The sequence below is a fragment of the Haliotis asinina genome, chromosome 2, assembly GCF_037392515.1.
Source record: "Haliotis asinina isolate JCU_RB_2024 chromosome 2, JCU_Hal_asi_v2, whole genome shotgun sequence".
NCBI classification, from domain to species: domain Eukaryota; kingdom Metazoa; phylum Mollusca; class Gastropoda; order Lepetellida; family Haliotidae; genus Haliotis; species Haliotis asinina.
This window is the reverse complement of record NC_090281.1, coordinates 77,649,703-77,675,062: the sequence shown is the minus strand read 5'-3', so window position 1 is coordinate 77,675,062 and position 25,360 is coordinate 77,649,703. Positions and strand designations below refer to the sequence as shown.

At 40.2% G+C, this 25,360-nt stretch overlaps 1 protein-coding gene across 1 annotated transcript in view; it reads right to left on the bottom strand.

Moving 5' to 3' along the window:
* LOC137274361 (serine/threonine-protein phosphatase 6 regulatory ankyrin repeat subunit A-like) overlaps positions 1 to 24,016 on the bottom strand; it is a 40,389-nt gene extending 16,373 nt beyond the window's left edge. Inside the window, exons 1-8 of the mRNA XM_067807515.1 lie at positions 23,925 to 24,016; positions 21,807 to 21,941; positions 16,342 to 16,387; positions 14,777 to 14,872; positions 14,166 to 14,285; positions 12,824 to 12,982; positions 7,419 to 7,535; positions 6,710 to 6,931 (exon numbers count right to left, since the gene is read on the bottom strand). Of these exons, the coding sequence (XP_067663616.1) occupies positions 6,710 to 6,931; positions 7,419 to 7,535; positions 12,824 to 12,982; positions 14,166 to 14,285; positions 14,777 to 14,872; positions 16,342 to 16,387; positions 21,807 to 21,935 (889 nt within the window). The 5' untranslated portion in view covers positions 21,936 to 21,941; positions 23,925 to 24,016. The remainder of the gene's footprint in view (positions 1 to 6,709; positions 6,932 to 7,418; positions 7,536 to 12,823; positions 12,983 to 14,165; positions 14,286 to 14,776; positions 14,873 to 16,341; positions 16,388 to 21,806; positions 21,942 to 23,924) is intronic.
* Positions 24,017 to 25,360: the final 1,344 nt, after the last annotated feature.

Sequence of the window (25,360 nt, the reverse complement as noted above, 5' to 3'; positions counted from 1 at the left end):
GTCCTTTCAAGAATTTGACCCAAAAGGTACAGGGGTGATGTGTCCTGACGATATATCTGTTGCAATGAATTTGGCTCTGGAAATACTAGGATGGATCCAGAAAGGTGCTTCTATATGCTATGCATACATCCAAGACCAGATGCTATCCCGTATATAATCTCAACATTATGGATGACACAACAGCAGCAAATGATGTCTTTCATCCGCTTCCAGTGTCTGCTATTGTTGTCAAGTATGTTTACAAATGTTTTTTATGCTCTTATTATGCCAAATGTAATTATTAAATAATGAAAACGCCCATGTCTTTTCCTAAATTCTTCATTTAGATATCTATCTTGAATCTATCTTGAAATTTCTAATTATGGATGAAATCTCTTTAAGAGATCATCCGGTTGACAAACCCAAAAGCCGTAAATGAAAACCAAGGCAAGAAAAGCAACCATACAAGGTCCAATGATGTCTGCAAGTGAATACCATTGGCGCGTACAGTTATTGTTTTTGTGAGTGTCAAAGTTTGTATGCATAGACAGTAGCTAACATCTTGATCCAGTGGCTGCATAACCTCCTCTAGCCTAAAAATGTCCAACACGTGACATGATTTCAATTGCATATGGTGTAAATACGACGAAAGTGATCGATTTCTTGTCTTTTCCAGTTCGCGCCAACAGACGTGTCAGGAAATGCTTCAAACGTCAACAACATATAATATGTCACGACCAAGTAATATAGGGTTATGATCCACGACCACTGAATATATCAGACAGGTCGATTACAAAAACATTTACTACTTCAAAATAAAATGTCAAAATTATAAATAGTCAGGGACTCACTCTCTTCTCGGATCAATTTGTCTAGCGGGGAAATGGTAGTTGACGACGGCCAACTTGAGCATAGACAGCGTTTACTCCCTGTGTAGTAGAAAAGGGGATGGATAGGCATTTAAACTTTGGAGACGTATTTCCAATGCTCAGACTGGGCATAATGATAAATTCTGTGTATTATGTTGCCCGGGCACTGTAGATAATGTCGCTACCTGGAATTGTCTGTCCTATTGTCCAGACAGTTGATTTTTGGCGATAAAATCTCATCTCAGTCCTGGGTGTACAATCTCACGATGGCCAGAGTCGAATCATGTACGACGGAAGTCCAGAGCATGTATATCTGTCATCCCTGCTGCAGTTGCTAGGGCCAGTAGAAACAACGTTTTCTTTGTCAACAGTTTAAAGGATGTCTGATCTAGAGGCTTCTAGTTATCACTTGTGAGATGTTGGAGCACAACATTCAAGTCCCAAGCTGGTGCCTTAAACCTGCATTGATGGTCTTCTAGTTTGAACAAACGTAGTTGTTCGAGCAATTCAGGCGTTTTAGTCAGCTTGATCCCAGTTTTCATGGTGAGTGCTGCCAAGTATGTTGATAGCGTAGAACCTCTAAGTCCTCTGGTGTGCCATAGGTGACATGGGTAGTTCGCTATTTGAGGATGTGTGGCTTCAGTTGCAGTGAAGCCTTTACAGCTGGCATGTGTCTCAAATCTCATCCATTTATCGTCGTATAAGGTGTGAGTAGATCTGCACAGAGCTCAGGTGCTCTCGATGTTTCAAACACACTTAATATGATCCACACGTGTAGCTGGAACGATGTCGGATTGACGTGCGTTTGTTTGGCGTGCGGATGGACGTGTAGGTTCTTCCACTCTGGGTGTCCTAGCGATGGTTGTTCTAGTTCCTCGATGAGCACTGGGAACAATTCTGTCGCTGCCCAGTAGGGTGTGACCAAGGTGAGTAGTAGCATGATTGTTTTGTCTTTCCGATGACTTTTGGTAGTAAGAATAAACGTAAGGGTTCCTTCTTTCCCAAGAGATGCTGAGAGCGTCTACTGGAGATACGAACTTTGGAATCTGTTTGTTGAACCTGGTGGCAAATAGGTCTATTTGCGGTGATCCGAATGTGAACAGACCCAGAAGACAATGCCTTTCCCAGTCCCTGATCATGTGAGTGTTGAACTGTTGCATGAAGAGGCTGGTGTAAACAGGCTGTGGTGCGTGTGGATTCGCAGAAAACCAACCTGCCATGTTGAGTGTACAAGTTGTTGATGTCTACGTTGAATGTAGACTCTCTAAAGATTGTAGCATTGTTGTAAACGCATTTGATGGAGGTCTAGTATGTTGAGCTGACTTACTGTTGCTCTGTACCTCAGGAGAGTAGAAGCAGAGGTTCGATTTAGACGTCTCGTTCGTCAATCAGGACGATGCCGTTGCTGAGAAACTTCAGCAATCTGGTCCGTTGTTTCACTGAAGATCTCGTAGTTGAAGACTTAGTTTTGGAGGACGAAGGAAACTTCAACTTCTTAGTCTGAGACGATATCGATTCTAACAACGACCTATTCTGAGACTTTGATGTAGTCTCATTGGTATTCCCGTGAGCGTGTCCCCGGGGTACGTCTGGCGATTCACTGTAAACATGAACATCAGTAGTAGTTAACACAGGGTTACTTGACACGGTATCAACCGAATTAACAGACATGACGTCCTAACGACGTCTTTGAGCAGTATATAAATTTATATCAAATTCTGCATCAGTTAAATTCTCAAAAAGTTCACCGCGAACAGTGGAAGAACAAACAATAGTGCATGAAGGACTTCATATGTGCAGATCAACAAAGTCTCACCTGATGAAAAATGTTTCCATTTTCATCAAAGCACAAAACATTTGATGCTGAGTGCAATAATTTACAGTGTATGAAATATCGTCTGCCCGGCGGCCCTGCTTGCTAGTTACGTGACGAGCTTACAACTTTACTCTATACCCAGCCCTGTGGGCCAATCCATTTTTCAAAGGTATACGTTTGACCATATCACTGACTACGGGAAATATTTCAAAAACAATTTACAAATATGGTAACTAGTCGATGTCTGTTTAGTTCATGATCAATCAGACCATAACTTCCACAGATCAGACCATCCATTTATCTAATGTGATTGTTCCACACTCTTTCTCAAAGAGGACGGATAATAAGCATAATAGGATGAGTCAGGATAGGGAAAATTATACTATTTGGAAATATCTCGGACTCGAACTCATACCTGCATAGATACTTTAACTAGTGTCGCTGAAACACCTTCTTTGCTCCTGTTTTAGGGTTGTCTAGAAACTCTCCTGTAGTGCATTCACAAATATAGCATTGCCAACATTTGACAAGGACACCCCATTTTTCTCAGTACGAACCAGTGGGAAATGAAGTACTTGCAATTATAATTGTCCTGCCCCTAATACTTAATACTGTTTTGATGACGGGACGATTTAGGCGCCTCCTCGCATTGCTCATTGCTCTCTGACTTTCTGCACCCTACCAGTAAAGTCTGGGAAAAATCTGGGACCAAATGAAAACAGTGTGTTGCAAGAAATTTGCAATTTCAGTCACGTCTGCGCTTACACTGTTTAATAGGGATTTGATTGGCAGCCTTCCAAAATCATTAAACTCCAGATGTATAATGGTAGCACTTGGTGGTGGTCTCCAGTCCAACTCTGTCCACACAACTTGTTTCAGCTCAGCTCACTTCTTACCCCCTATAGCCATACCAAACTAAGCTCTAGCATGTCCAGCCCACGCTGATTGCCTATTTTCAACCTTGAACTGTGTCTCTGAGCCCAATAAATGAAGACTGATCCAATGATCCAAACATCTGAAAGACACGTTTGCTTAGTCCAGCTATATATAGATAAATTTGCTTAAATGTTTCAATTAAATAGTGAGGGAGAGGTTAAGCAAGAATTATGTAAAATGACAAATTTATCTATGTTACATAAGTCAGATAAGCACTGGAATGCACCCAGTGTACCCAGTTTGCTATTTTGCAGCTGTCGACGCTACTCCTATTCTGAATGAGTGAGACTTATAGAGAGCTGGACTCAGCCCTAGGAATGCAACAGATCTGAAGACCATAGCTGAAAATTGAAACATTGTTAATGGTTTAGAATTGTAATGTGAAATAAGTAAGGGCCGACGCTAGGTTTGATTCTAGGGTAATTCTTCATACAGGTGACTGGGCACGTTACTTCGCTGTACATGTTTGATCTTCAAGGTGATAGTCGTGCCCCTTTGATCAGTCTTTGAATATCCTAGCCTTATTAACGAGGCAGAATCATCCACTTGTACATCTTTCAATCCCAGTGGCCTGTCTGCGTGAAGTGTATCAGTGAAAACTGGCCAACACGAAACAACCCAAATATTGCCAAAGCTTTAAACAATACAATTCCTATGTTGAAACACATACATCTTGCAAGGCTTTTGGTAATTACACCGAAATACTGTATGTAGTTGGGGCTCCAATGTCAATCTTTTCGCTCAAGCACCTACTTCCTTCCCGTCCTTCAGACATTGAATTTGTTTGTAATATCTGCTAAACCCTCAACTTGTGATGGTAACTTAGTGTAGGTGAGTGAGTTTAGTTTTACGCCATATATTCCAGCTATATGGCGGCAGTCTGCAAATAATAGAGTCTGGACCAGACAATCCAGTGATCAACAGCATGAGCATCGATCTGCGCATCGATCTGCGCAATTGGAGACCGATGACATGTGCCAAGCACGTCAGCGAACCTGACCGCCCGATCCTGTTAGTCGCTCTTATGACAAGCAAGTAGCCTGTTTATGGCAAGCATGGGTTGCTGAGAGCACGGGTCTGATAACTTAGAGCTGATATATGCAAGTTAAGGGTGCTTGGAGAATACTGTCTGAGTGACAATGTGATAAGTAAAATACAAGGGTATACAGCTGTACTGGAAATCCAGAATTAATACTATATATGCAACTGGCAAACCTTTAAGAATGAGCTATGTACAACTTTATAAGCGTTCTTGGTGCCTGATGATAGTAAGGCACTAACTAAACGTTGTGCTTCAACTACAAAAGCTTCCAATTCTGTCTGGTACTATTGTCCCTTTCTTGCCTGCATTCGACACAAACTTTCAGGACGTGGTCAACTGAAAACGAGAAAGCGAATCTGCTATCCCGTTGTGTTTACCTTCAATGTACTGAGCTCACACTGTGATGTTCCATATAAGACATTAGAGTACTAGGTGGCATACAAGGGTCATGACTCTTTCTCACTTTGGCGCCATAGCATTTTTGATCTGCACCACTGCTTGATTATCTGATTGAAATAGCACTTACGTTTTACTGATGCGATGACTCCATATCTCAATGGCGACAACAATTGGGAAATATTGAAGAAGAGTAATATTTGTGGTCAAATCATTGTCAATCCATTTATCTAGCCAAGCCTTGCTGACCCAAATCCCTTGATAGTATACACCAAAGCCTCGGTTTCTTCCCTTTGAACAGCTGTAAAGTGTCACGTGATTCCCACCATTGTGCATAATTGTGTTGTCATTAAATTCTGTCACAAACGACTTCCATGTCAACAGATGCTCTATGACTGTTAACCCTTTTTTCTGTGCTGCTTTTTCTTTCCATGGATGGAATTTATCAGTCTCCTGAGAAATGCTCTCTCTAGCGCCATAGCCTTTCACAGAAAGCTTAATGTACCGAACAGGGAGAGGGTCTCAAATAATCTCACTTAAGATGCATTCAGAACTGTATTAATCTTTTCTTCAGTTTTGATTATTTGTTTTCCTTTGAAACCCTAATTACCATTGCATTACTAACACGCTCCAGCCCAAGAAAGTCTAATGATATGGTTGGATGTACAGTCTTCTCAGCAGTAATGGGTACACCTAGCTCTTCACACACATCACACACAAAATGCTGCAAATGATCTCTTAAAAACATCTGAATCTGCCGGTCCAAGGTAGTACATTGTATCTCTTGACTGCTCCCTATCCTTAACCACCCATTCAATAAAGGTCGAAAACTTTTTAAAAAGATGACAGCTAACATTGAGAGACGCTTGTTATAGTAGTACTTCTCGTCCAGCATAAAGCCAAAATCTTTTTGAGAAACTACCATTAATCAGCAAGCAAAACTTGATATCATCTTTTGCTAACTTTGTTCCTTGTCTAATCTAAACTTTTTCCCATTTCCGCTAAAACTGTATTTTTGATTGGAGTCCATTGCAGTGTTAAGTGACCTTGAGATCTGGTTTCCTCAACAATTTTGGGCCGGATGGTTGTTGTGGCCACATGCTTCAACCTGCATTGTCAAAAAAAACCAGGAAACATAACCGAGTTGCATATGGTCAGTCCTACTCGATCCTTTGGTTTGTGTGGTTGAAATCGGGTTTTGTTGGATTACAACATCCATAGCTCAACACTGACTGTGTCCCTGGGACTGCCTGGACTCCTAGCTGGTCGCAAAAATTGCTCATCATATCTAGTCTCAATCATTGTCCTGGATGCCACGTCACTGCCACTCATGGTGCTCATGTATTTAAGCATGACTTGACAATAACATGCATAATCTTCCATCTCCCTGTCTGATTTGAGCAGTAGAGATAGACTGACGTGTTCACTTTTCCATATTTTCTCCCTGAGGGAGTTTGGGAGATTCACGCCTTAATCAACAAACCACACTGAGTCAACTCGAGTACATCCCCGCCAGAAGCTGACAAAGTCTGAGGAGCCCTTGTCTGCGAATGTACTGGGTAATTTGCAGTAAAGATAGTCTGTGAAGTGGAGGAAACAGGGGGAGCTATTTTCGCTAAAGAAGAATTAGATCAACCATGTGTGTATCAAATAGTATGTCAGTATACTCACCGTTTGTGGACAGTGCCCCATTGTGACTGTTGTTCGGTTCCTCTGACCTCACCTCGTCCAGTGCCACGCGGTCCTCGCTCGTGTCTGCGGTCTGTCTCTCTCTTGCCGCCTCGGTCGCTCGTCTCGACTTAAGCCGAGCTTCTTGGCGTCGTTGTTTCGCTGTTAACTTGTGTCCTGGTTCTGTTCTCACGCTGTCATACTTCCTCTTTGCCCCTCTCGTCCCTGTCATATCGAAACTCGGACATTTTGTGAAAAGTGTACCGTCTCAATGGCGCAGTCAGACAAGGGGAAACTCAAAACATATGCAGTTATCTCCCTTTGCTGCAATGCCCCAAGGACTCGGATAACTGCTCGGATAACCAACGTAAAGGGAAATAACGTTGCTTGTCGGACAGTTTTAGCCCGAAAGAGGCATCTCCCTATACACTGGTTTATACATGACAGTTATAGTTCATATAATCACCCTTACATCTGAAGTTACTGAAATGAAATATTTCATCCTGCAGGGATAAAATAATTATGGTGATGGTGGAGAGGTGGGGTGAGAAGGGCAACAGCGGACATAATACATTGCGTAAATGTCAACTCACCACTGTTAGTGAACTCTTATTCCTCGTTGTTACGTTTGGTTTAAGAAATTACTTTCACAAACATCTTATGACTGAACAGGTCACTATGAACAGATCACATTGTGTCAATATCAACTCACCACTGGATGTAGAGAATCTGTTACTTCTCCTGACTTGCAATGTGTTTGTACTGTCAGCACCTGGTTTGACTTCAATGTGGTTGTTATTGCCAACCTGTGCTATTGTTGTACGATGATCTGGTAATAATAAAAGAAGTAGTGAACTTTTGTTCTCTGTTGTTTTTTTTTATGTGGGTTCAGAAATTATACGACATTCAGAAACATATTTATAATGGAAAAAAAAACACGAGGGACAGAATATATTCCGTAAATGTCCACTTACTGCTGGATACGGAAAGTATATTGCTTCTCAACTCTTGAAGGATGTCTATGTTGTCAGCAAATGGGCCTCCTTCCACAAAGCACTATGGTGATACTAAATCGCTGAGGTAACGTTAGTGCGGTGTTAAAGAATGGGAGTTAAGGTTAAACATAAGTAAATGTTGCTTCGTGAAAGGAGCCCCTGGTTCGACTTCAATATCGTTGTTATTGCATATACCTCTGTCATACCTCGGTGTTGTTGTTAAACATCAGCAAATAAAATGTGTGTTGCCTCAATGGCGCAGTCACCCGAAAGGTAACTCAAATCATATGCAGTTTTCTCCCTCTGTTACAAGGACACATGGGCTCGGATAACTGTGAGTAATTTGTAACAGAGTTATCTTCCTATGCAACGGTCGCCAAACCATACATTGGTTTACACAACGAAATTTAAGTTCATATAATCAGCCTTACACCTGAAATTACAGTGTCATTCGAACTTGCATTTTGTTTTGGACTTGAAAATGCCACAGTCAGAAGCCCAGCGAATACATCAATCCCATTAATAAGTGATATTTTCTGTATATTTTGTTATTAATTAAGTAATAATTATTATTGTGTCACAACGTTTAGTGTTTTGAATAATAATTATGATGGGTCACATTTCGTATAATTGATGGTCAACACTTTTAGGATTCTGGCAGCAGGTTTTCTCGCTGTATTATATTCTGCAAAACTGTTTCTCTCTAAGACTTCTAAGACCCATTGCCTTAGACTGTTAAACTGTTTAGAGGCATTTTGGGTGTTGCTGAGCTAAAGGTGAAGGAGCAAATTTTATGCATGATCAACTTCTTTATTTTCACAATGGCGACGTTTCGGTATAGATTTTTATACTGTTTTCCATTGCCTTAGATTTTGTCTCACTTGTATTGTATTTGAAATCAGTATTGTGAAACTGACTTGTGACTTTGTATACCTTGATCTCTGCTTATTAATAATACATAATTTGAATGTTTTAGAGTTGTCTTTTTGTGTTTTGCTCGTTCACGAGGCATTTCTTACACCTTTTGTCACGTTAAAATTCCTAACCATAACAATAAATAAAAACAAACTTAATCTGAATGTTTAGTCATCTCCTATATGTTGGGGGTGCTGAGAGCGCACCAATACTGCTGACAAAAACCCATAGAAGAATAGCATAAGAAAGAAGTATTAATACTGTGCTGTGCTCAAGAACAGAAAAAAACATGCAAACATATGCATGCTCAAAGCAGGCACATCAAAGACACGTGACGAAAGTCCTTCTACGTGGCTAACGTTTTTAACACCCCTGAGACGCATTGTGCTGCCAAAATTTCAAACTGTTTGTAAAGAGCTGTTGGAGTTACAGAATCGTAAATTCGTAAAACTGAAATAATCATGGGGTTAGGACGTGTGCTTAAATAATCTCTTCTGCTTCTTTGTCCAGAAGTGTTTTGATGGTTTTGGACAACTCTTATGATACGTAATGCTTTTGAGTATGTGATCTTTGAGGGTTAAGACAGGAAAAAGGATAAACTTATTGACTATTTTTGACTGTGCTTTTCCCCAAATACACTTATTTCTTAGTTTTTTTACTGTGTTCTAGTTTAGGTTTTTACACGTCTGTTCTGTATCCAGTACTACTCTTAAATTGTCATACATTCTACTTTTTATTCATGTATTTTTAATGTCCAGTGTTATCCTTTCCCTATACATTCGTTTAATCTAAAAAAAACCCATTCTGTCATGTTATAATGTACGAGGGGGGTTCAATACGTTGTGCAACTTCGATATAAAATAGACTTACATGACCAATGTTTTACCTTTATTCTTCAGTATAACATCCGTTCATCTCTATTCCATTTTACTTTGAGGCTTTTAGGTTGCCCCACTAACCACGCCTCTGTGGCAGCTTTGACATCTTCCTCATCACAGAAGTGCTTTCCACGTAGGGCAGATTTCAGGTTCCAGAAGAGGATGTAATCGCTGGGGCCTAGGTCAGGACTGTAGGCTTGGTGACTTAACTGTTCGAATCCACATTCAAGTATTGCAGCCTGTGCAACTCGAGACTTGTGAACTGAGGCATTGTCTTGTAGAAGCAGAACACCACGAGACAACATTCCACGACGTTTCTGTCGAATGGATTTTCGCAGTTCTTGCATTAAGTTGGCATAATATTGACCATTCAAACGCAGTTTTGTGTGGCAAGTAATCAATTAATAATATGCCTTTGGCATTCCGAAAGATATCAGACAGGGTTCAAATTATCCTGGCACAATCAGGCCGGTAAGGCTCAACATCAGCTCGGGGTCCTCTCCCCCTCTACACATAGCCCAGACAGCGAATGGGACATCTTCCAGGAAACACTGACTAATCGAACCCACCAAGAACTTTCCGGAGAATATGGAGGCTCCCCAACACTGCAGCCTTCTGCATTACCCAGATTTTCAGAAGGGCTGTGCTCCCGGTGGAGAACCCGGGCACTCTTCTGATCTGCGCCAAGAGATCAGGAGGTACCAAACCAAGGGCACCGAGAACAATGGGGAGCCTTGTACTTGGGATGCAAACGAGACATTTCAAAGGCGAGGTCCGCATATTTATCATGCTTTTCCTGAATCTTGCCAATCACATTGCTGTCAAAAGGGACAGAAAATTCAATGATATAAATAATTTCATTGGCTTTATCAAAAAGGACAAGATCAGGTTTGTTGGCTGGAATTCGTCTCAGGCTGTATATTGGCCTATTCCAGAGAAGTTTAAAAGCATCATTTTCCAGGACGCCCTGGACATGTTCAGGGTCATACCATGGATGGACCTCGGAGTCAAAGCCACAGGCATGGCGGAGACGATAATAAAAGCAGCGAGCCATGCCATCATGTCTTTTGAGATATGCTGTTTGTGCCAAGGAAGGGCATCCACTGACAAGGTGTTGGACAGTCTCTGTAAATTCATTGCAAAGACGACATTTCATATTGATATTTTCTTTAAGAATCACATTCTGGCGATTGCGAGTGGGAAGTGACTGGTCCTGAGCAGCAAAAAGGAAGCCCTCAGTTTCACATTTGAGACCAGCCGACTTCATCCAGGCGAAGGAGTCGCTTGGATTGCTGTTCTGTTCCACACACTGCATGTAAACACGATGCAATGGCTTCTGAGACAGCTTCTCCACAAAGGACCGACTCTGGGCAGACTTGGTGAAAAACTTCACCTGGTTTACTCCCATCACTGTACCGTCCAGCAGTACATCGCCATCAACAAAATCAACGTCAAATTTCAAATTGTGTCCAACAACCTTGGCACGCTTAAAGTAGCTGTGGAATTCCTTGCTTTCATCATGAATCTTGACGTGCATCACCAGAGGATCAACTGACAAATAAATATGTGCAAAAGTACACAATAAAATTCTGTCATGAAGAGCTTCCACATTAATCAAACCCCGTCCTCCTGAATTGATTGGCATATATAAACGATTAAGAGAGGAACGAGGGTGGTGTGCTCTGTTATCAGACATGATCCTTCTGGTCAGGCGGTCAAGACTCTGGATGTCTTGTTTTGTCCAATCAACTACTCCAAAGGAGTAGGAGAGGACTGGCACAGCAAAAGTATTGGTGGCTTTGACTTTGTTTCGAGCATTTAGCTCTGAACTCCAGATTTTCTTTAAACGAGATTTATACTCGGCCCGAAGTTTATCTTGAATCAGGGCATTCTGGAGCTTGTCTCGAACTTGCATTCCAAGATAGGTGTAGGCCTGATCTTCCACAAGATGCTCAATAACTCCTCCCCCTTGTAACTTGACCGATCCATCATTAGTTACCTTGCCACGTTTCAAATGAAGAGTATTACATTTGTCGAGTCCAAACGTCATGCCTATATGATTAGAGACGGACTCGACAAGGAGAACCTGTTCTTTCAAATTGGTATCTCCCTTGGCAAGGAGCTCGATGTCATCCATGTAGAGGAGATGAGTAAGAGGTGTTGGGGATCTGTGCTGAGGAGGTCCGGGATGATAGCCCTCCTCCCTATTGAGCAGAAAACTCAAAGGATTCAGAGACAGACAAAAAAGCAAAGGACTAAAGGAGTCCCCCTGGAAAATTCCCCTTCTAATTGGAATAGATTCCGAAGTCTGCACCTGCCCTTGTGAGTACATCTCAAGTTGAGTCGACCAGCAACTCATTAAAGACTTGAGTAAATCAAGTAATCGCTCAGGGAGGTCAATACACTGAAGAGACTTCAGAATCCATTCGTGAGGGACAGAGTCGTATGCCTTTTTGTAGTCTATCCAGCACATGGAGAGGTTGCGGTGATAGGTTTTAGCCTCTTCCAAAATTTATTATTATTATTATTATTATTATTAACATAGTAGTGAGTTTAGTAGATAGGTTTTTATGTTGTTTTGGCTTTCTTGAAAATAGAAATGCAGAGTTAGAAATTCAGCTCTTTGAAATTGCCATTCTCAGTTTGAAATTTGAGTAAAACCTTAAGATTGTTTCGAGAAATTTGGAACCTGATCTGTTTCTGTGGATAAATGGTGTGAGCACTGCGAAATATTGTCATAGAATGACGTTGATCGGGTAGACATGTGTTACATTAGCTACTAGATTTGTTTCGAGGATGAAGACTGTATATTTACCATAAGGAAGAACGTACGTAGGATTCTGAAAGAACGTAGCGTGTTCTGAGGTTGCCTGAACAGCTTCTGCCTCTGCTACGCAGGGTTGATTGACACAAACTTGGCATTTATGGGATATGGATCAGTCTGAATCGTTCTTCACATATAGCACGTTTCCGTGAAGAAATGAGAAAGACTATGATTTAGTAAAACACTGCGATAATTTACGACCAAAGATATATAAATAGAGCATTAGAAAATGTATTCAGAATAATTTAATTCGAATCTAACGTTTTGAATGAAGGGGGTGTATTTTAATTGAAGCACAGATGACATTTTCCAAACCATCCCGTTGGTTGAAATTGGATAGTGAACAGTCACCCCCAATCCGTCACTTGGTTCAAGTACCAGTGCGCTGGCAAAAATTCGTTGAAGTGGATGTGGTTTTTTTCTGTTCTAGATGAACACAGCACAGTACAATGATTTGGGGAGAATGAAGAGATTGTGAGTTAGTAGTGCATTCACAAGAACCTACCATTAAAAGTCACATAGCCATTGGTACCTTTGGGAACCCGAGTGTGATGAACAAGGTGTTTTCTCATGGCTTTAGGAAGCTTATACTTCACTTCATGGTCCGTTTCGACATCGTCTAAATAACTGATTAATCGCATATCCTTTTCAGCTTCTACAAGATCTGTAATTAACAACAATATCACCAGACAGGGTGAGAGATGACACTATAAATTGAATGCTTAGTTGCTCACGTGAAACACACTTCTCATCCCTGAAGATCAAGGTTAGAATTGGTCTTAAGCAACCCATTCTTGTCGTAAAAGCGACTTTCGGGATCAGGTGTGTGGTCCAGACCCGACTCTTTACAGAACAGATAGCTAGAACATTGGTGAATGCGGCGTTAAGCAACGAACCAACCAATTACTCAGTTCTCCAAACACTACACTGCGATCTAGCACATGCATACAATACTTTATTCAGTATTCTGCCAGTTTCTGCTTAGTTCCCAGATGCTGCATTTAATCCAGCATTATATATCATTATATATCATTATATATCTGATGATACACAGAAGAACCTGAAAGGTAACCACCAAATGTTCCAATGACCTGAATCCTTTTCCCTTAAGGAAGGACGTAGGATTCTGAAAGAACGTAGTGTGTTCTGAGGTTGCCTGAACAGCTTCTGACTCTGCAACGTAGGGCTGATTGACACAAACTTGGCATTTATGGGATGTGGATCACAGTCTGAATCGTTCTTCACATATAGCAAGTTTCCGTGAAGAAATGAGAGAGACTATGATACGGCCAAAGATATATAATAAATAGAGCATTACAAAATGTATTAAGAATAATTGAATTCGAATCTAACGTTTTGAATGAAGGGGGGGGGGGGGGGGGTGTATTTTAATTGAAACAGATGACATTTTCCAAACCCTCCCCTTGGTTGAAAATGGATAGTGAACAATCACCCCCAATCGGTCACTTGGTTCAAGTACCCGTGCGCTGGCAAAAATTCGTTCATGTGGATGTTTTTTTTTCTGTTCTAGATGAACAGAGCACAGTAAAATGATTTGGGGAGAATGAAGAGTGTGATGAAAAACACTTCTTGTCCCTTAAGAATCAAGGATTCGAATGTGGGAGCGGTAAAAAGAGAGAATCAGCCCTGTAACAGTTACTCTACAGTTCAGAGGCTGAACTATGTTCAGGAAACTCTCCGAGGACTATAAAATCATTTTGAATTATTTTTTAATTAACACTTCATCTAGTGTTTATCAAGAATATAAACAGGACACTATAAAGGATTCAGCTCAGGGATTAGGAGTGTTCCCGGGGGCTTCGGGTTCGACAGAAAAGATTTGTCACCTGTGAGAACGTCTTTGCAGATCCTGTATTCATCTTCCAACAGTTCAGAAAACTGCTCCTCAATCAGAACGACCATACATGAACAGTCAGTATTGATGGCCTCTTTGAATGTCATGGCATCTTAAAAGATTATAATGACAAATTCTCATATCTGAGAATAGGTTAGACATGGTCTTTAGTAACGTAAGATAACAGGCAACTATGTGGATCGACAGGTCAGGTTTGCTAATTTTGATGAGACATGTACTCGAATGCTGAGGATGTCAAATTGTGGGTTGTTGGCTGCAGATAATTTACAGATCGCCAGCTTTCAGTCGGAAGAGTGTATAGTACACTACGAAACAACAAACCAAATGTAAAGCAGAAGGGAAAAATGAACGTTTGATCATTAACCTATTAGGAGTTAAATTGTGATTCATCGGTATCGTTCTGACCAGAACAGACTTTAAAATACATATATTTTCTTATCCAGTAGAATGATAAATACACAAGTACAAATAACAGTTCATCCTAAACATAATAACAAATAGAAACTATAAACATGACCTGGGCGGATAGTCAATGTGCGATATATTGATTTATGTTTGCATTTGTTCAACAAAAGTACTTGCCATCATACTGGAGCCATTGTATACTTCCATCGTTGCTTCTGAGCAATGCTTCCACTTCGTCTGCGTGTTTACTTGCACCAGCCATATAGATGACAACTGGCATGAAGAAGACTATGTAACTTCGATTGGCAAAGTCAGAATTAAGCCACAGTACGTGTTTAATGATTATACTCTAACAACTAAACTGTTGAGGTCAGTGGGGAATATGTTACACTTTGTAATTTCCAATTTTCTTGACCTTGACGATCACTACACTGGCTTTTCTGGTTCTGTAACATGATTTGTGATTCTTCAAAATAAATCGTTTCCCACGGAAATGATTGGGTTCACTGATGTTGCAAACGGCGATTCCACTAATACTGTTGTACCCCAATGCCACATGTATTGCATATGTGATAATTTGTATACTATAAATCAAAATAATAACTTTGGAAATGCGAACAGAATTGAAAATCTCATGAATGGAACTGCTACATAACTTTAAAAAGTTTTTCTCGAACCCCACCATCAATACCACAAACAACAAGTATGGGAACACCCTAAAATTTGATAGTCATTATATATACGTATGTATTTAAACCTGGTGAGGTCATTTATACTCTAAGGTAAACTTTTTTGTGTGCTTAATGGACACTTTAAGCGCCATACTGAAACATGCAGTGTGACAATTGATCCAGTATTCCTTGATTTTGACTGAAATGAAACAACAAACAGCGAAACACACCAGCATCCTGTTAACTTCAAACGCAAAAGCTCAGCATCCTAGAGCATTCGGAAGATAGATTTCCCATGCAACTTGTGGCAAAGTTTCCTTGGAAAAAAGTTACAGACAGCTTTGGAGTCTCACAACCTCTCAACCATGCTACAGCGCAAATCATTAAGCGCCCATAACAGAATCAGGCCCATTGCATGGGTACAAGATAGTGAATCCATAAGAAGTGTTGCCGACCATCTTCATGTGTCTTCCTCTGTCCTTCACAGACTGAGGGTCAGGTTCCAGGCCACTGGTAAAGTACAGGGCAGAGTTCGCTCTGGAAGACCATGAAAACATCAAGGGCAGATGACCGCTATATTGTGCTCCAAGCTCATCAGTACCGATTCACAACTGCCAGAGTCCATAGACTCCAAGATGCATGGGCCGTCTTTCTTGCACTTACACTAAGCTGTTAAACGTTGTGTTTGGGTGTTTGAATCAAACTTGGTGCTGGTGAGTTTCAACGCCCTTGTTTTTCGCTGTTGTTTCATTTCACTCAAACTCAACGAATTTTGAATCATTTGCTTCTCTGTGTGTTGTAACATGTCGTTTATGGTGCCGATTAAGCACACAAAAGGTTGCATTTTCCTGAGAGTATAAAAGACCTCATCATGTTTATATATAACAATAAAATTTTAGGGTGTTCCCATACATTTTGTTTGTAGTATATAAGTTGTTTGTTTACTTACTGTGCCTTCAAATACCCTTGGTATCATACGTTTAGCAGTAAACTTTAGGAATGGACATAGGGCAATGTTGTGCCACTAAATAGCTATTCTCCTTTCAATAATTATAAGGCCTGCCATAATACCTGTCCTCTTTTCACTTGTAACACCTTGATCTTCTATGGTCGAGGCCTGTAGTAATGGAAAAATCATGACAACCGGTAAGAGACCATGACAAATGAAAAACAATATGAATAAAGTAGATCCCACAATGACAGTTTATATGTGACTACAGTGGTTTAAGCAAGGTTGGGGTCCTCTTGATTTATTGTCGTCCTGTATATTGAAATGCACAAAATATATCATATCTCTGATATTAGCCAGCGTAGCAACAGAATATAATACTTTCAAGATGAGTCATCAGAAGATGCCACAGAACATCTGGCAGTTATTAAAAGTCCAACTTGATTATTTTAGACAAAATCCAAATCGTCTCCGTGGAAGTTATGAAAAATATGCAAGTAGCAAAAGACCCCATTTCGAGATCTATATATCTGTCAAGAATTGTTAAAAGAAACTCTGTTAAAAGACAATTTTTTGGATTGTGCGCCTGAAACGAAACCCTTCTCTTTTGAGACTAACTGCCGCCACGTGTAGATTTTAGTAAGGATAGTGCCGTGGACTGTGAGAGATTCCAATACACGCCATTGTGTTTGTTGACGTAACGGCTCTCATGAGTGTATTTCTTAGAGATCATGCGGACTTGGGGTGATTGCTGAAAGTGTTGGGAGCGAACGTACAAACGTAATAATTAAACTATGAATCACTTCGTGTTTCAGAACACTAACGTTATATCTGTTTGTAACTAATCAACTTTAATCTTTAACATTGAGCTTATATTTCACATGCTGTATCCCTGCTACTTAAATAGAATGAGTTTCTTGTCCAAACCCATAAACAATTCTAGACATGCATGGAAAAATGCTGTTGGTTGGATACCTCTTTTCATAGAACATAGAAATATATGTGAATCTATCTGTTAATGGAACGTGGAAATATGTAAAGATTGTGCTAAGCGATTTCCATTCGATGACATGAGTTGTTTCAAATCCCTATTCTGATTTTAGTAAAAAACATCTATTGGTACACATACCTTTTACGTTCCAGTGAAAACATACTGAAAAACGCATTAAAAACGCAATTTGACATTCATACTTTCTTTACTCACACAAATGTCAACACATATAGAGATAACTGGCAGATATGTTTTAAATATACATCTGTGGATAACTTAATCAGAAAATGACCAATCACCAACAGCTTAAGTGTCGCAACAACGACATCAAACAAAGGAGGGGGCACTTGCAGTCTATATCGTGCGTGTCCACTGTGCACTGGAAGACAGTATCCGGGGGTCATTGGAAGACACAGATTTCTCAGAAACAGCTGTGGGAAGGTTTGCCAGTGATGTTGAAGGGACGGTGTCAATTCAGCATTTGACTTTGGTTAAGGCACAACCCCTTTCAAAGCGACCATGTTCAAAAACACAGTTTGGCGCAAGTCTTTCTTCTCGACGTTGATAAATCCGTTGACGTCCATCTGCATAGGGTACGCTAAACCTTCGTTAAGGCATCTTCGAACCGTTTGGGCACAGACATGACATTGTCTTGTCACTATTGTCCTCTTGCAGCATCTGTGGCTGTTTTGAACTGATTTCGGAAGTGTAAGACTCGGATATTGCGGTCCTGTCGAGCTATCATCAATGGTGGTGTGCCAGGTCGTGGACAAATGCAACACTTCCGGTGGTCCGAAAACGTTTTCTGAGTTATCCAATAGTGGATGGATGCACATTACAGTGCCTGACAATCATCACATCTGAAGAAACGCTGTAAACCACACCGAGAACCTGATCCTTGTCTTATTGTGTCAAACGTGGCATTTTCTCAACGTGACTCACTTTACACACTGTTAACACCAGCATCAATGTTGTCAACATGTTCTCCATTGTCTTTAGTACAATGAGTACCTAGGGAGAGTGTGGCAATGCAAATGACCTGTTTGGTTTTTAACCTGTCATTATATTTCTTAATCGTGTTTACATGACACAGCCTCTTTTGTTTACGACGAGCAGGCGTCAGAACGACATAGTCAGTGTCGCTAACCTTTTTCTCAATAACACATGGACCTTGAATATCTTTCTCTCAGCGGTTGACCAGGAATGGGAAGTCAAGATATCACTTTCTCACCACAAATGAAATTTCTCTCTTTTGACTTTCTACCATAGTTTTGTTTCATTTTGGCTTGTGAAACTTTCAAGTTCTGTCTTGCAAACTCACTTGCTTTTAAAAGTATGTCCCGAAATGTAGAAACACAGTCTAAAAGATTGATTTCAGGACTGTTATTGAGTCATTGTTCTTTTAAATGTTTCAGTGGCCCGTGCACAGTGTGACCAAAGCTCAAAGGTGCGAAACCCTAAACATTCCTGAACTGACTACCTGCAAGCAAACAACAACAAAAGCACACCCTCATCTCAATCTTTCTCTGTTTCAAAACAGTAACTCTTGAACATGCTCTTCACAGTTTGGTGAAACCTCTCTAAAGCTCCCTGTGACTCTGGATGATAAGCACTAGACTTAACTCGCTTAATACCCAACTACTGCACAACTTGTAACAACCTAGACATAAACTTTGAGCCCTGATCAAACTGAACAACATCTGGCAAACCAGCTAAGGTGAAAAACTTGATCAAAGCCTTGCCAATCACAGGCCCAACAATCCGACGAAGTAGAATTGCTTCAGGAAATCTGGTAGAAGCACACATGATTGTGAGCAAATATTGATTACCAGACTTAGTCTTAGGTAGTGGACCAACACGTTGAATAATAATTCTACTGAAAAGTTCCTCAAAAGCTGGTACAGGTTTTAAGGGAGCGGAAGGGGTTTTCTGATTTGTTTTTTAAACAATTGGTCATGCATGACAGGTCTGGCAATGTTCAGGCACATCTCAAAAGAAACAGCCTTACTAGCCAACTTCTGAACTTCAACATCCTCACCCTGTGCACTAATAAGTTGTTCTGTCGAAAGAATGTGATCACCACCTGACAAACTATCAGACTTATCAAGAAGACCTGAAGAGCTACTACTCTTTGAAGATATGTCATCAGTCTATACCTCACACAAGGAATGATCCATGAAAGTACCTGACAAATCATAAATGGTATCATTCTGCAAAGAGGTCTTGGAAGAAATGCCTTTCGACATTGAACGAATCACTCCACAAGAAGGAAAAACACCCGGAAATTCATCCTCCAACTTTTCTGTACTAACTGAACTCTCCGGCGAAACAGTGACAATTGGATCAGCGCCAACTTTGGACCCCATAAGATCATTACCGATCAACAAATCGATACCCGGAACTGGGAGAGAGTCAAGAACACCAACGTTCACCTCACATGAAATCAGATCTGAAGTCAAATTCATACAATGAAGAGGAGCAGAAGAATAGCCTGAAACAAAACACCTGAGTTCGCTGAAGAATCATTAGAAAAAGGCCATATATCCTTCAAAGTCAGAGATTTAAAAGTGGTAGTATCCCTCAAGATAATAACGGACTATTGGCTAGAATTGTCTCCTATAAGTGACACAGAACCCTTACAAACAAAGGGCAAAAGCTCCTTCCAAACTACAGAATATTGGGACTTACTCTAACAAACAAAACTCTCCTCAGAACCACCTGGAATGAAAAGTATAGGTGTGAAATCAAATGACTTCTTGCAATATATACAAAAAGGACCAGAACCACTTGGAGTCTTAGGCTTAGACTGAAAAGTATGTGACTGCTTGCCACTAGAACTTGAACCAGTTCTAACAACACTGTATCAAACAATGTTTTCTATTCTCTAGCAAACTCTACAAAAGTCTCATTGTCTCTTTTGTGAGTATTTCTGAATTTCTGACAGTAAGCCTCAGGCACCAACTCATAGGCTGTCAAAAGGGTACTCTTGACAAGATCATAGTCTGAGCTTTGGTGTATCGACAAGGCTGAATAAGCATCCTGAGCTTTACCCTTCAAAATAGTTTGCAGTAGCACAGTCCATGACTCCCCAGGGCACTTGAGACTTTCAGCAACCTTTTCAAAATGTAGAAAATATTTGTCTACATCTTTCTCATTAAATGGGGGCACTGGTCTAGCATACCTTGCAATATCAAAAGAGGAAGAATCTGGGGGTGGAGAAGGGTTTTCAAGCTTTTCCAGTGGAATTTCTCTGTCAGCCTCTAATTTTCTTAATTCTGTTTCCTTTCCCATTTCCATCCTGTTCAGTTCTTCCTGATTTGTATTTTCCCCTTTTTGAATTTGTAACTGAATTTCGAATTCCTTTATTTCCAGTTGATCTGAACCTTCTTGGACCATTTCCAAAACATCATGTTCATAAACTCCCTCATCAATACAGTGATTCAACACAACTTTCAAAATCTGAAATTTCCTCATTGCAGGCATGGCATCACTTTTGAGATGTGAAGAAATCTGCAACAAATCTGATTTGCGCAGTTGACTGACTGTATCAGGGTCAGGCGACAATACAAACTTCTCAAGTTCAAATACCATTTTGCTGGTTCCACAATTAAGATATTGCAAAATTGAAAAAAAAAATGAAATAGATTTCACAAATGGTCTCAAATGTCAAATGAATTTGATCCGGGACGAGCCCCCAACTTTGTTACGGTAAACAATTTGCCGTGACGAAAGGTATCAAAATTCCCATCAGAACCAGTCTAAAATATTCAATATTAATGTATCGAGCAGAGCAAAAGATACAAAGATTCACAGCAGAGGTTATATGTACAATGCAACTGAGTCCAATCTAAAGTATTGGGTCACAAATACAATATCAGCTCACCAAAGTCTCGGTTTGAGAGTGAGAAATAGTTATACAGAATGTAACATGGCGAGTGGTCAGGCGGCGGTTATGTAGACCAAGCGTTGACAGAGAGGCAGGCAGATTTATTTATTTATTTATTTATTTATTTATTTATTTATTTATTTATTTATTTGTTTGTTTGTTTGTTTGTTTGTTTGTTTGTTTATTTATTTTTTTATTTTTTTATTTATTCGAGCACGATACGACCATCGCCATTAACGTAGAATTTTTCTTGTAGTCTCCCGGAAGTACGCACAACTAATCAAAACACATACTCAAATGGAGATAACTCTTAAGGGCTACCTTAAAGCCCGTGCGTGTATTTGAATCTCAAACCTTCCGTGGCCCTATCCTTGCTAAAATCTACAAAACGCAACACAGTTCAGCGACGTTCTTTATCCTTTCAGTATGACGCCATGGATTTCTCATGAATTGTAAACACATAATGCCGTAACCGATATAAGTACAGTGTAATAGGGAATATTTTTGTCAAGGAACGGCAGTCGTTGCGCTCCTTGTAATTGGTTTGTGGTATTTTCGCACATAACAAACATTGACAGGGGGACGAGTCCTCTTGGAGATTACGGGAAGGTGTGAGTGGTGACGAATGATTTGGTCGGATTTACTTCACTACATATTGCTGTACCCCTAACTCTCCTGAAAGGAATGATTTCTCATAAGATGGAACTTACGATATTTTCACCCTCTGCCTGGCTTCCAGTCGCATCTTCAGTTTGAGTAGGAGGCCACTCAGTTGCATCCTTCATCACACCCCTTTGGGTGTATCCTATGTCAAGCCCAGGTTGCATGTGACTAATCATGGGTCACTGGAACAAAAGGGCATCGTTAGTGACATCAGTTTATTTGGGACCTTTCAGCTGAGTTTGGTATGCAGAAATCAACACAAGATATCATTATTGTGACCAGATTTAAGAAAACACTAGTTAGAAAAATAACATCCAAACATATACAATGAGCTATTTGGATAGATAGTGTGCAATGTACTCAGTCATACTAATCAGGTTCAGTGCATAAATATGACTACACTCCTCATTAACTCCGTTGTTTTATGAGCGTAATCCGTTGAAAAACTGTTGGCTTGATTGAACAGTGAACGTTTTGTGAGAACTTTGTGTACGTTGGACCACAGACATTGTCTGTGTGACCATGATTTTGGACATGGTTATTGACAACGTTTTCAGTAACATGCATGAAATTTAAAGATGCAAGATTCTTAAAAAAAGTCATATTTAGCTATTATTTTCAATGAATTCATTATGACAGTCTTAATTACTATATTACTCTTAAAATACACCAATGTACCTCCCATACGTGTAAAAGAATTATGTTGTGACAATAGCTCCTATTTAGAAATACAATTTTATTTAATTCCGTCCAGTATTCCTGTAGTTACTATTCTTCTCGCATAGTTTTCGTCTCGATCCACAAAAAGAATGGTAATTCAGTTTGACAAGGTGCCATGTCTTCAAGAAATACCGAAATATTTAAGGCATAGTTTCATCGAGACTCGTTTGAAATAATTTGGATATTTTAGATATTGCGTGATAGGCATCTGCTGACATTGTCCGTTTGAATAAAGAGGTGTTGCTACTTTTCAAATACTTTGCACTAAATTACAGATACTGTACTGCACAGTAGGCCTGCAGATTGTGCATTTTCAACTTGGAAACATTTAAAAGGTGTGACAAATTTAAGAATATCTACGAGCGACGGCAACAATATCCATCCACCACATTGTTCCTTAATGTAACACGTTTTGCTATTTTGGTCGACACGTACAGAAATCAAGATCGCCGTCAGATTTGTTTACATTGTGTCAGGGCTTTTTCGCCCGTCTCATTTCAGCTTTATGGCCCCCCAACTCAATGTCAAATATTGACTAAAAACGTTAAGCGAAATCAGTATTCAACTACAAGAAATGCCCGTGTTTGCGAGGTCTTAAACGGTTGTTTGCTGTCATCTTATTGGTAATGATTTTGCACATCTGCGGAAGTTTGGAAATTCGTGCAAATTCTCACCTTCAAGCAGAAATAGGTTTCATCAGGGAGACTATATACAGAAGTAGATTATCCTTGGTTTCATCAGGGATAATCTACAACAGGATAGGTCACTCGCCTGCGTCACTCGACAGTGAGTTATCCCTGTTACGACACAGGTCAACCCGATAAGACACCCGTGTGGCGTGGCGAGATTAGTATGCAGCTACCCATTGCTTGACGACGTGGATAATAAAAGCGGGTTCGCGTCTGACGGGTTGTCACAAACTCGTTGCCTGTCTCAGTGATATGTGACCTACTGCTGAGAAATTGTGGTGCTCCATAAAATTAACCGTTGAAACTTCGACATTCTCTTTCTCTGTTTTGCTTTTACCGATCAGCGTCGGTTAAATTCACTACAGGCTTCCATGGTCAAGTAGGGGGATGGCGATGATTGTCATGGAAACATATTTACAATGTTGATGCCGCCCCGTACCCGCACACACACTCCTCCTTTACTACGCACACACACTTTCAGACTTTTAGGTGACGTGTACAAAGTCAATATGAGCCTCCTCACCCTCAGTAATTCTCCCAACAGACAAACACTAGCCAAAAGTCCTGAACGGTCCCTTATATAGCTGTCTGCTTCTTGATTGATTGACACATGTTGGAGTAAAATCGAAACTCCAAAACGTCGTGTTTAACCAGGGATACTCTACATCTCTATATAGGCTCCCTGGTTTAACATAATAAAAGTTGACATGGACAAATTGCCATCTTTTAATGGTAACGTTATCAACATAATCTCACCTTAGCGGTAACCCCTTAACCACTGTTCCCACCAAGAGAATGTTCTACCAACAGCCACACAATATGTCTACAATATGGCGACCAGGAAGAAATGGAAATACACATCCTGTGTGACGCATTGCCTGATAAGCTGTGTGACACGCACATTCAAATCTGCAGAGCGCGTCCGTTAAAGATCACATGTACTCTAGGGGGTGCAAATACATAAATCGCTCATTGGGATCGTCATAAATGAAACGCCGTTATTAAAATTACTCGTTTCGATCTTTAATTACCTATTTGACAACAGTGCACAATTCTCAGCAGCGAAGGACATTTCAACCAGAGCGGCGAATCTCCGTGAGGGCAGGATTCATCTACATTTCAAGGGGTAAACTATTTCGTTTACAGGTTTATACAAACCTGAAATCTCGACAGTTGTTGTGAAAAATGAAAGCTATATGTTCGCACAGTCTACTATCATTTAGTTATGCCTCCTGTCTTGCTTAGTTTCCGAGTTACAACCCTTGTTTTCATAGACGATTCTGTCAAAATCACTTCGAGTCGCGAGGTTGTATTCCGTTTTAAGTAGTACATGCATAAACCTGCACGTTATTTGTTATCATTCACTTGATGTTAAGTTAATGACTTTATGACAGGTATAATTAATGGTAACGCTACTTGTACATTACCGGACAAAGGTCCCTATTTGACATTCTTGTGTCTGGATCGATCAAAGGATTAACCGATAACACGCTGATTAAATAATTACTTTTATGCGGATTCAAATGCGGATTTGTCAAAAGGTAGTGTTTATGTATGCACATTTACTAACCTATACTGAATACACTCTGTCGTGTCTGTGTCTGTGTAAAAACAACACCCTCCCTTCAAAGGATTAACCGCCAAAGTACTAGACAAAGTACGCAGTCTAGACGGTGTCCTCCCATACTGTCTAAACATTTTAGATAAGGTACAGGTAAGTCATTAGGTGGTATGGGGTTTTTAACGGTTGATTGTATGGGAATGGAAGAGTCCAACTTGAAACATGACAGGGGTGTATCACATGTCAAATAATAACACAAGACAAATCAAATATATATTAACAATTGTAATAATAAATTATCTGTAATAATCTGTCAACAGTTTAATAGTTACATCATACATTTCCATATTTCAAGCAACACAAGAGGATATCAGTCTTTATGGTTCAAGGTACTTTTGATTCTAGTAACACATTCTATTCACATTCAGAAACAAGATCACTTCAGGTCACCTAGAAGGTGAGCCACATTGTCCATAAATTCCATCACACCCAACTCTTGGCTGGTCAGCTTGTCCTTCGCCCTTTGGATGTTGTTGTCTACAACCACATACTACTTCTTCCTTCCTTCCTTCCTTCCTTCCATGGCAACAGCCATGGAGTCCAGCCAGACGTTGTCCACGTGGTCCAGTGG